This window comes from Rhincodon typus, chromosome 2, assembly GCF_021869965.1.
Source record: "Rhincodon typus isolate 14 chromosome 2, sRhiTyp1.1, whole genome shotgun sequence".
Taxonomy (NCBI): domain Eukaryota; kingdom Metazoa; phylum Chordata; class Chondrichthyes; order Orectolobiformes; family Rhincodontidae; genus Rhincodon; species Rhincodon typus.
This window is the reverse complement of record NC_063333.1, coordinates 16526778-16539264: the sequence shown is the minus strand read 5'-3', so window position 1 is coordinate 16539264 and position 12487 is coordinate 16526778. Positions and strand designations below refer to the sequence as shown.

The window sequence follows — 12487 nt, the reverse complement described above, 5'->3', positions numbered from 1 at the left end:
ATAGGTATATTTAAGGCTGAGAAAGACAGATTTTTAAACATTAAGGGAATCAAGGGTTGTAGGGAAAAGGCAAGAAATTGGAGTTGAAGATTACCAAATTAGTCATTGAATAGTGGAACAAATTAAAAGGGCTGAATAGCTTATTTCTGCTCCTAGACCTTATCATCTTAATTATACAACAAATCAATAGTCATAGAAACGTACAGCACAGAAACAAACCTTTCAGTCCAATTCACCCATGCCAACCAGATATCCCAAATAAATCTAATCCCATTTGCCAGCATTTGGCCCATATCCCTCTAAACGCTTCCTATTCATGTACCCATCCAGATGCTTTTTAAGTATTGCAATTATACCAGACCCCACCACTTCTTCTAGGAGCTTATTCCTTACATACACTACCATCTGCATGAAAAAAAAAGCCCCTTTCCTCCTTGTTATATCTTTAAGCTCTCAATTTAAACCTATGCCCTCTAGTTTTGAATTCTCCTACCTTGGGGAAAAGATGTTGGCTATTCACTCTATCCATACCCCTCGTGATTTTATGAACTTCTATAAGGTCACTCCTCAGCCTCCGATGCTCCAGGGAAAATAGCCCCAGCCTATTCAGCCTCTCCCTATAGCTCAAACCCTCCAACCCTGGCAACATCTTTGTAAATCTTTTCTGAACCCTTTCAAGTTTAACAACATCCTTCCTATAGCAGGGAGACCTGAATTGAATGCAATATTCCAAAAATGGCCTAACCAATGTCCTGTACAGCTACAACATGACCTCCCAACTCCTATACTCAATGCACTGACCAATACAGGCAAGGGTACCAACTGCCTTCTTCACTATCCTATCTACCTGTGACTCCACTTTCAAGGAGCAATGCACTTGCACCCCCCAAGGTCTCTTTATTTGGCAACAGTCTTCAGGACCTCACCATTAAGTGTGTAAGTCCTGCCCTGATGTCTTAATTCCACATTCTTTCTATATCCATTAAACATACACTCAAAAGATATCAAGTCAGGTATCTATGAAAACTTGGAAGATTACTTTAAAAAAAAACAGTTCTGAAGAAGGGTTATTGGACCTGGAACAATAACTCTGCTTTCTCTCCACAGATGCTGCCAGACCTGATGATTATTTTTCCAGTTAATTCTAATTTTGGAAGATGAATACATTGTTCTGGATTCTATGTTGGTGATTCTTAGTCTAAGATTCCTTCAGTTTTCTTTACTGCCAGCAAGAATGCTCCTTCAAATCTCTTCCAACTCTCACATAAAATTAAGTAAACTCCATCAAACATAGGTATCTCTGACTTCTTGACCATAGTCACTTAAAGTCAGACTACCCTGCATGCTAATACTCTTTAGCTATGTTGTCTAAACCCGTCTGTCTCTCCTGTGCCTGATTATACCAGAAATTCAACTCCGTCTTTAATAGAATACTTCAGTTGGCAAGAGTTTTAACTATTTTAGACAGAATCTAGGGAATACTGGAAAATCAAAATCAATCAATTACCCCAGCAACTTTTAACAGCCCCTTGAATGACTCCCTCAAAGCTAGGAGACTTGTCTGATTTTAGTTCAATTAATTCTCTCAGCATTCTTTCCCTGGCATTGAAATTGTCTCCCTTTCACAATTTGATGCACAATTATTTCTGGGATGCTACTTGCATCCTCTACAGTGAAGGCTGATGCAAAATGCATACTTAAATCACCTGCCATTTCCCTGTTTTTTTGTTATTCATCACCCAGACTCTCTCTCTAGAGCAGCAACACACACTTTAATTACACTTTTCCTTTTTAAATACCTGTAGGAACTCTTACTACGTTTATTTGTATTTCAAGCAGGCTTTCTCTCATACTCTAATTTCCCCTTCCTTATTAAACATTTTGTTATTCTTTGCTATTCTTTGTATTTTCTCAATTCTTCTGACCTGTCACTCGTCTTTGTAGTATAATGCCTTTTTCTTTTTCCATTTGATACTATCTTAAACTTCCTTAATTAGCCATGGAAGTAACATTCCCTGTAAGCTGCATGGCTGCGCACGTGTGCAGATACGCCAAGCTTCCATGCATGGCAATTAGCATCAGCACACTGTTCGCAGCATTGATTTGTGGTTCCAGAAATTACTGCTGTGCATGGGCATCAGAAACACTTGCATCTGGGAAGGTGCATGGTTCCCCTTAAGATCTACTTTTTCTCACTGGAATGTATATTTTCTGAATATTCTGAAATATTTCCTTAAATATCTGCCATTGTACTTTCTGCTGACCGAAACCTAGTTTCCCAGTTGACTTTAGCCAGCTCTGTCTTCACATCCTCATAGCCACTCTTACTTATGTTAAAACATTCCCCTTTGTCAAACTAAGTGCAGAATTCAATCATACGACAATCAGAAAATCTTTGACTCTCTATCCATTCTTAGCAATGTTTGTGTTCCGTACTAACAAGCCATTTGTAAGTGGATACTCAATCTGTTTGGCCATGTCCTGTATGCACACTATAAATGTTCATCAAACTGTGGAGTGATCAAGCCACGTAGTGGGTCTTGAACCCAGAGCTTCTAGTTCAGAGGTAGGGCACTACACACTGGATCGCAAGACTCAGGCATCAGGTACCCAGGCAAAATTTACAAACCTCAGCTCACCACCAAACTCAGGCATTAACAGCAAAATCAATGATCAGGTTACATGAAAGAACAATCTGAGATAATCTTTGGTATAAATGGTTATTTAACTCAAAAGTGTACCGCATTGAAAGGTACTTACTTCAGTGCATCTATTTGATCCTTTACTTCCACTATGCCCAGATTTCTCTTTATTTCGTACAGCAGTTTAGTGCCTTGGAAACCACTGCCACGACCATCGAATTTTACCACAATGGTGTTGAATGAACTCACTAGCACAGTTGCCCAATCTACTTGGAATTGCTCTGTGACAATCTGGCTACCAGGACTATCACCACTGGAAGTAAGGAAAAGACAAATTCATTCACCAGTTGTGGTTATTACTTTTATGCAAAGTGTTGTTAGGATCATGAATATACTGCCTGAAAGATAAGGCACAGAAAGTATAATCAATATTAATTTTCACAAGTGAATTACTTGGGGAAACATTTGCAGGAAAAAAATGTATGATGGGAATTCGATTAATTGGATAGCACTGGTACAGGTTCAATTGGCAAATAGCCTCCTTCAGCGCTGTATAATTCAATGCCAATACAGCTAAACAGCTGAAAGAAAGGTCTATTGTCACTGGTACACTATTATTGCTTTAATTCCAATTGTGCATGATCCAGGAATTAGTTCCTGGTGTTTATACTGTTTAGTCCAGCTTCCTTATATCAACAACAAAATGAAAAACCTATGAACATCCCTTTGCAATAATGGAATTACATGTGATCATGGAACTGTCACAAGGATGCCGATCTCACAAACGCCAAAATATAGCTCCCAATATAAAAATGTCTCAAGATGCTGCTCATCTATCTCCTTCGGTGCTGAATGTTACATGTACCTCAAATTAAATGCTGAGGTAATGGGGCATAGGGCTTAATTTCCTCTGGGAGTTGTTTTACACTCTAGTTAACACATTCACATTAAGCTGCATATTATTTCAATGCAATCAGCAACCTGCTTAAACTGGAAGCTGTTATATTTAGGAGGCTCTAAAGTATTATTAATCACCTTTCTATTTTAAATTTTCAACACAAAGGCATAGACTCCATGATAAATCTTTTTTTAAATTTAAGCCTGAGCACTGCAATAGCATTCAGACCAGTTACACATATTTTATTATTCATTTTTGCAATGTGAGTCTCACTGACAAGGCCAGAATTTATTGCCTATTGCTAGTCACCCTCAAGAATGCATTGGAGAACCTTCACCTTGCACTGCATCAGTTTGTACGGTGTAGGGACAACCACAGTGTTTTGCAGTAGGTAGCTTCAGGCTTTTGTCCTAGTATCAATAAAGGAATGACAGTACATGTTCCCAAGTCAGGATGGAGAGGAACTAGGAGGTTACAGCAGTCCCATGGTGAAAGAAGCTCATACAACCTTGATCTAAATCTGATTGGCAGAACTGCATAAATTCCAGGCAATGAATTAATTGCAGGGATTTTTTTTAAATAGAGATATACCTTCAATATCATTTATCATCCTACAATACCAGCTGCCCAGTAGCCTGTCAACATTCCTCCCTCAATTAATGTTATTAAATAAAACAGGTCAACTGATGATCTGAGTCACTGCTTCTACTGGGTTGAATCGAGCATAGTTGCACCTGGATAACAGTCCCTCTGTCCCCAAAAGTAACTTCACATAATAGGAGTCTGTACTTTAATCCAAGTATTTTTGATAGTTGTCGTTTTGTGCATAAAGCATTGAATTGGTCAAGCATCATAAAAATACCACAAAAAATACCACCAGTTCTGAGGAAGGGTCACCAGACCCGAAACGTTAACTCTGTTTTCTCCTCCACAGATGCTGCCAGACCTGCTGAGCTTTTCCAGCAACTTTGTTTTTGTTCCTGATTTACAGCATCCGCAGTTCTTTTGGTTTTTACCATAAAAATACCACTCCCTTCCGTACAATTAAACTACATAGGAATTGTAGGATGAAGAAAATACCAACAATCTATTGGGTTCATCATCGACGACCCTGGAAGTTGCATGTTGGAAAGATAATAATGTTTTTGAGTAATCACCGCAATCAATCTCTGTTAATTAGCTTACAACAGACTCAGAAATAATTTGAGGAAAAATAGTGATGAACCATTGGACCATTTTTCCTATTTAATATGTAAAGGAAAAGTAGGCATCTAAATAAATGAGTACAGAATACAATAACTGGGAGAATTAAAATGTTTTCATCGCTAAACATCATTCTGACCGTAAGTTTAAAATAATACTCACACAATAAGTAACAAAGGGTATCGGGACTTATTTGAGAATGCTGCTGGCTTCATAATTTGCATTTTCAGTGCTGAAAAACATTAAAGTTGCAGTCACATTAATGTTAACAATGCCTGAAGAGTAAAACATTTCACTGAGACTACTACAGTTGGAAAAATATTGCACATCTCTTGGCATTTCATGTATTTCCATGACAATAGTCAGGGAAAAAAGCAATGAAGAAAACTATACAATACTGAAAAGCTCCTTGCATTGTAACGGGAGTAGTTCAGATTTGTAAAGTCGACCAATCTACCCTGGAAACTCCTTACAAAGTTTACAAATCTGATGGACCAGTATCATATTTTACTCTGGAAAGCTCTGTTAAAATGCCTTGGAACGTTTTTCTGTTAAAGATGCTTTTTTAATCCACGCTGATATTTGTTATTGTGTCACATTTGTGCCCAAAACCAATTTCTTTGCATTGCCTCAAATCATAAAATGTATACATCGGAAAAAGGCCATTCAGCCCATTACAGCTCATCAATTTGATTCTCCTTACAAGCTATCCTAACGTTTTTTAAATGATTCTTGCATTTTACCCTACTACTCTATCTAAACCTCCTAAGATCTGTGTTTACTACTCAGTGTGAAACAGAATTAAAAAAATCATACTGTGATGTAAGGTGCATGATTTCTATACATTTTAACATCATTTATTTTGTAATTTTGAATGAGTGGCATATGAGTGTCTGCAGGGGTTTAATGATTAACTTGTATGCATTGTTGTAGTTATGGTAATTTATTTTAAAAGAATTGGGAGAGATGATTTGTAGAGTCTCATGGGAATTTGTTCACGAGGTGGGCTGATGTGTGAACAAATTAAACAGACCCTGTTGTGAAGAAGGGTCACTGGACCAGAAACGCAAACTCTGACTTCTCGCCCCAGATGCTGCCAGACCTGCTAAGCTTTTCCAGCAATTTCTGTTTTTGTTTCAGATTTCTAGCATTTGTAGCTTTTTTAGTTTCTTATTTTAGAAGAAATTTGACTTCCATCACAAGCTGAGCACATGCACGAAAGGACCATCTAACTACTGATCTACAATCAATATTATTCAATACCAGACACCTGATACTACAAACACCACATATCAAATTTATTTTACACGCCGCAGTTTTCCATGTGCATTTTAGTGAAGTTTGCATTAGCATTACTAGTTGTCAATCTTAGTTTCACAACTTAGATCACCAACTTGCTGGAGCATTTAACAGTCTATTTCCCTGACTTGTTTTGAATGACATAAATTGAAATTTAACGAGAAAGCAGTTTACAATCATAGGAAATCGATTAAATTGCACATGAACACAAAAACATTTTACACCCAGAGGAAGTGATGTTAATTGTTCAATAGAATCACAGCAGACTCATTATGGTATGGAAGGAGGTCATTCAGCATAGTGACTCCATACCAATTCTCTGTACAGCCTTCCAATCAGTCCCATTCACCTACTCTATGCCTTTAGTTCTGCAAGTTTATTTGCTTTAAGCTCCCTTCCAAATTCCTTTCGAAGTCATTAATTGTCTTCACTTCCACCACTTTCTGTAGGCAGCGGGTTCCAAGACTTTTCGAGCTAGTGTGCAATAAAAAGTCTTCCCTGGCAACTCATGCCTACAACCTTTGCTCTGTGTTTTCTAGTGCTGGTACTGTCAGTGAACGGGATGCTTTTCTTTGTCTACCTTACATAAAACCTGTTAAAAACTTGAATACCTCCACCAAACACTCTTCAATCTCCTTTTCTCCAACTTAACCTGGTCCCTAAAATCCCTCATCCCTGGAACCATTCTAGGAAATCTCCTCTGCACCCACTCAAGGAATATTTTATGTGGCTCTAAAACTTTTCTTAAAACTCCAAATACACAATACACATTCTGCTCATCAATTTTCTCTGTTACTTTTGAAAAATAAAATCTTTGATATTATATTTTGAAATATATTTTGAAATCTAAAATATTTTGAGTGCTTGACCTAGTGTCAGTGTACCATGAATGTGCTTTCTCTTTAAGTTTTTTCTTTGCAATGACCTGGAACTGAAAGAGACAGCCTACAGGAGGAACACTTTTGACAAAAAACAATTTTCATGGAACAATAGAAGTTCTCTAATATTCTGTTCGCATTTCCAAAGTCTAGTTTGAGAAAAAAATGCATTTAAGGCATCCATGGAGCACATCCAAATGCAAAGGTCAACTCTCCTAATTAGAATAGGGGCCTGATATTTATGACTGGTCAATCATGTTGTTGAAGCTTGTTGATGTCTTTGTTAAGGTTAAGAGAAACAGCTGGTGGATATTATTTATCTTTGAGCACATAAAAATTGGAAACAGCTGCAACGAGTGGAGTGGGGAAGAGATGAGGTATGAGACTGTTAAAACTGAGCAAGTCAATTCACTCTCTCCATAAAGAAAAAGTATATGTCTTAGTTTCTTTCTGTCTCACCACTGGCTTAGATTTTATGAACGCCTGGAAATAGCAGTTGACTATTCAGCCTCTCACACCTGTATCACCATATATTAACTCAATTTACATGCTTTGGTTCTGTAAAAGTGATATCTTAGTGAAATAACTGCATGGAGGCTGGTATCCTGTCACCAAGTCACTCTTTATTATATGAGGACAGTACATGGGCTCTGAGTAGCCAGCTCAAGGCCAGTCCACAGACTGACGAGATGTTCTGATACTCCTGTTCATATCTTTCAGCCAGGGCTCCCTGATTGGCCCAGGTTAACAACCCCGATCAAGGATCTCACAGTCAATGGAACCACCTGGCCATGGTTCCAATCACTACACTTTGTCCAACAACCATTGAGTTCAGATCAGCAATTTTCAATTGACTTAAGCAAGAGCTTCAGGACCCTTCTGTCACAGAACTGCACATGACTGAGCATGAATAGGACATAGTAGGTAGAATTCTCTCTCTTGTGGAAGACAGTGAGATCACATGGACATGGACATATAAAGAGGATAAGTATTGTGCCCAATTCTGATTGTCCTGTTGTAGGAAGGATATTATTAAGTTGGAGAGGGTTCAGAAAGTATCTACCAGGATGTTGCTGGGAATCGAGCGTTTGAGTTAGGAGAGTCTGGATAGGTTGGGACTTTTATCACTGGAGCGTAGAGGTTGACAGGTGACCTTACAGAGGTTTATAAAATCATGAAGGGTACAGATAAGGCGAACGGCAGGTTTTTACATTACGATAGGGGTTTCAAGTCTAGGGGCATATTTTTGAGGTGAGAGGAGAAAGATTTAAAAAAGACATGAGGTGCAACTTTTTAACAGAGAGTGATTCCAGAGGAAGTGGTGGATGCAGGTGCAGTTACAACATTTAAAAGATATTTGGATAAGTACATGAATAAGAAACATCTGGAGGGCTATGGGCTAGGAACAGGCAGGTGGGACTAGTTTAGTTTGGGATTATAGTCAGCATCGACTGGTTGGACCGAAGGATCTGTTTCCATGCTGTATGCATCTGTGAATAGATATTACCTAATAATAATAAGATCAGAGTCTGGGATATCTATGATTACTGTGTATAGCAGTATTTAGTATTAATATATAATATGGTGTGCAGGTGCTGGTGTTGGACTGGGGTGGACAAAGTCATAAGTCACATGACACCTGGTTATAGTCCAACAGGTTTATTTGAAATCACAAGCTTTCGTAGTGTAGCCTCTCCATCAGGTGAAATGTCACGATAACCTGGTGTTGTGTGACTTCTGAGCAATATATAATAAATCATGTTAGTTCTAAGCCTAAGCCTGAAGACGGTTCTTGATTTTTTTGTTTTCTCTTCAACCAGCCCACCTTGAAATGAAACACAGTGTGGCATTGGCAGCTTGTTTTGTGGAAGTTGTTTACATTAATCTCACTTTGCGGGAAACAAGTGCTGAGAGACTAAACTGCCTCCTAAACATAAAGTAGCTATCCTGAGAATAATATGAAGGTCAGGTTTCCAAATGGTGCCACATCAGGAGCAGCTCTTGTGCTGCATAAACTAATGTCTATTTTAAGATGAGAGGGGAAAGATTTAAAAGGGACCTAAGGGGCAATTTCCATGCAGTGGGTGGTGTGTGTATGGAATGAACTGCCAGAGGAAGTGGTGGAGGCTGGTATAATTACAACATTTAAAAGGTATCTGGATGGGTATATGAATAGGAAGGGTTTAGACAGATATGGGCCAAATGCTGGCAAATGGGACTGGATTAATTTATGATATCTGGTCGGCATGGATGAGTAGGGCTGAAGGGTCTGCCTCTCTGCTGTACATCTCAATGACTTTATGATAGAAACTACCAAAAGTCTTTCATAAAACCATAAGAATATAACAACTGGAGCAAAAATAAGCCATTTGGCCCCTTGAGCCTGCTCTACCATTCAATACGATCATGGCTGATCTCACTCCGCTTTCCCATCCATTCTCCATAACTCTTCCACTCGTTAATAATTAAAAATATGTCTATTCCCTCCTTAAATTTACTCAATGTATTGGCGTCCACAGCTTTCTAGCAAAATAATCAAACATAATTTACTCTTCATAAAACCATGCTGACCCCAAAGGGTCATGTTTCAACTTTCCAAATGTCTTGTTATGACTTCCTTAACTTCTAACAATTTCTCAATGACAGATGTTAAACTAACTGGTTTACAGTTTCCTACTTTCTGCCTCTGTCCCTTTTTGAATTTTAACATTTTTCCAATCCATTGGAACATTTCCTGCATTCAAGGAATTTTGGAGTATTATAGCCATTGCATCCACTATGTGCGCTGCTATTTCCTTTGACATCCTAGAATGTAGGCCATCAGGCTCTGGGGACTTGTCTGCCTTCAATCCCAATTGTTTGCTCGATACTTTTTGCCTAGTGATGATGATTTTTCCATAACCTTCGCATTCCCTGTTATCATTGGGATGGTACTACTATCCTCCACTGTGAAAACTGAGGCAAAATACAGATCTCAAGTCTCTTCATGTCTGTATTGTGCAATATAAACTCCACAGTCTCATTCTTCAATGGACCAGTGGATACTGAATCAGTTGTTAATTTAAAATCTGAGACAGATAAATTTTTGTTAAGCAAATGTATAAAGGATATGGGCCAAAGGCAAGTAGATGGGTGTTTGACTGCAGATCAGTCATGGTCTCATTAAATGGTAGAACAAGCTTGAGGGGCGGAATGGTCTACACCTGTCCTTATGACCAACTATAGTTTTCACCTTAGCTACTCTCTTCCCTTTTATATAGTTACAGAAGCTTTTGTTATCCGTTTTTATAGCTTGCACTAGTTTTCTTTCACAATTTACTTTTGCGGTTTTTATTACATTTCTAGTAACCTTCTGTTGATCTTTAAAAGTTTCTCAATATTCCAGCCTGCCACTGGCCTTTGCAATTTTTTTATTCACTCAATCATGTGAGGTCAGTGTCACTGGCTGCATTTATTGCCTGTCTCTAGTTGCTCTTGAGAAGATGGTGGTGAGCTGCCTTTTTGAACCACTGGAGTCCCAGTCCAGTGGGTTGACCCACAATGCCATTTGAGAGTGAATTCCAGGATTTCAACACAGCAACAGTGAAGGAAGAGTGATAGATTTCCAAGTCAGGATGGTGAGTGGCTTGGAGGGAAACTTGCACGTGGTGGAGTACCCAAACACCTGCTGCCCTTGTCCTTCTCGATGGAAATGGTTGTGGCTTTGGAAGGTGCTGCTTGAGGATCTTTGGTGAAGTTATGCAGTGCATCTTACAGATGGTACACAGTGCTGCTACCAAGCATCAGTAGTGGTGGGAATGGATGTTCTCGGATGTCATGCCAATCAAACAGGCTGCTTTGTCCTGGATTGTATCCAGCTTCTTGAGTGTTGTTGGAGCTGCATTCATCCAGGCAAGTGGAGAGTATTCCATCTCACACCTGACTTGCAGATGGTGGATAGGCTTTGGGAAGTCAGGAGGTGAGGTACTCACCATGGATTTCCTCACCTCTGACCTGCTCCTGTAGCCACTGTGTTTAGGTGTGGTGTGTCTAGTTGAGTTTCTGGTCAATGATAGCCCCCAGGATCTTGATAATGGTGGGGGAGGGGGGGGGGGTACTTGTGATGGTAACACCAGTGACTATCACGGGGAAATGGTAAGATTGTTTCTTATTGGAGATGGCTAATGCTTGGCATTTATGTGGCCTGAATGTTAGTTGGCACCTGTCAGCTTTATGATGGAAGGATTGTCATTGATGAAGCAGCTGAAGGTGGTTAGGCCTAGGACACTACCTTGAGCAACTCCTGCAGAGATGTCCTGGAACTGAGATGACTAACCAACAATCACAACCATCTTCCTAATTGCCAGGTATGACTCCATCCAGTGGAAAATTTGCTGCTGATAGCCATTGATTCCAGTTTGTTTCAGGCTCCTCGATACCACACTTGGTTAAATGCAGCCTTGATGTCAAGGGCTGTCACTCTCACCTCACCTCTGGAATTCAGCTCTTTTGTCCATGTTTTAGCCAAGGATGGTTATATGGTATCCCTTAGTTTCTGTCTTTACATTATGTCTAACTTCCTTGCTTTGCCATGGATGTTTTTTTCCTCTCTTATAATCTTTCTTCCTCTCTGGAATGTGTTTTAGTTGGGAGGAATTGAAAAGTGAACAGTGGGTGGCAGTGAGAAGCGACTGAGGGGGATTCTGGGAGAAGTCATCTCTCTCACATTGACTGAGAAGGGGACTGCAGAGGACCCGGTGCTCAACAGGAGGAAGAGCATCCAACAGAGGCCGGCAGCGAGAAGTGACTGAGGAGGATTCTGGGAGAGGTCGGTTCGCTCAACGTGATTGAGAAGGTGGTGACATACAATGGTGAACCAGAGCTGTAGGTCAGCATGTGCACTGATTGAGATTAAGTCAAGTATTTCTAAGAGGAAGAACAGGCAGGGCTAGGTTAATGAATATGGCAGGACTGGCAGTCTGAAATGCATTTATTTCTATGTAAGTAGGATAACAGGTAAAGCAGATGAGCTTAGAGTCTGGATTATCTGGAACTATGATGCTGTAGTCATTACAGAAACTTGGTTGAGAGAGGGGCAGAACTGGCAGCTCAATATTCCAGGGTTTAGATAATTCAGGCGCGATAGAGAGGGATGTAAAGGAGCAGGGGAGCGTGATCGAGAGGGATGGGGAGATGATGGCCTAGTGGTATTATCGCTGGACTGTTAATCCAGACACCCAGATAATGTTCTGGGGACCCAGGTTCAAATCCCACCACGGCAGATGGTGGAATTTGAATTCCATAAAAATATTAGGAATTAAGGATCTAATGATGACCATGAATCCATTGTTGATTGTCAGGAAAAACCAATCTGGTTCACTAATGTCCCTTTAGGGAAGGAAACTGGCATCCTCACATGGTCTGACCTACATGTGATCCCAGTAATGTGGTTGACTCTCAACTGCCCTCTGGGCAATTAGGGATGGGCAATAAATGCTGCCTGGCCAGTGACATCCTAATCCTGTTAATGAATAAAAATCAATGTAAAGGGGTGGGGGAGTATGATAGAGAGGGATGTAAAGGGGTGG

The 12487-nt window shown here is 39.8% G+C and overlaps 1 protein-coding gene across 1 annotated transcript in view; it reads right to left on the bottom strand.

The window, feature by feature from the left end:
* dpp6a (dipeptidyl-peptidase 6a) overlaps nucleotides 1-12487 on the bottom strand; it is a 656996-nt gene that overhangs the window by 25820 nt on the left and 618689 nt on the right. The window contains exons 19-20 of the mRNA XM_048605902.1: nucleotides 4906-4975; nucleotides 2761-2955 (exon numbers count right to left, since the gene is read on the bottom strand). Of these exons, the coding sequence (XP_048461859.1) occupies nucleotides 2761-2955; nucleotides 4906-4975 (265 nt within the window). The remainder of the gene's footprint in view (nucleotides 1-2760; nucleotides 2956-4905; nucleotides 4976-12487) is intronic.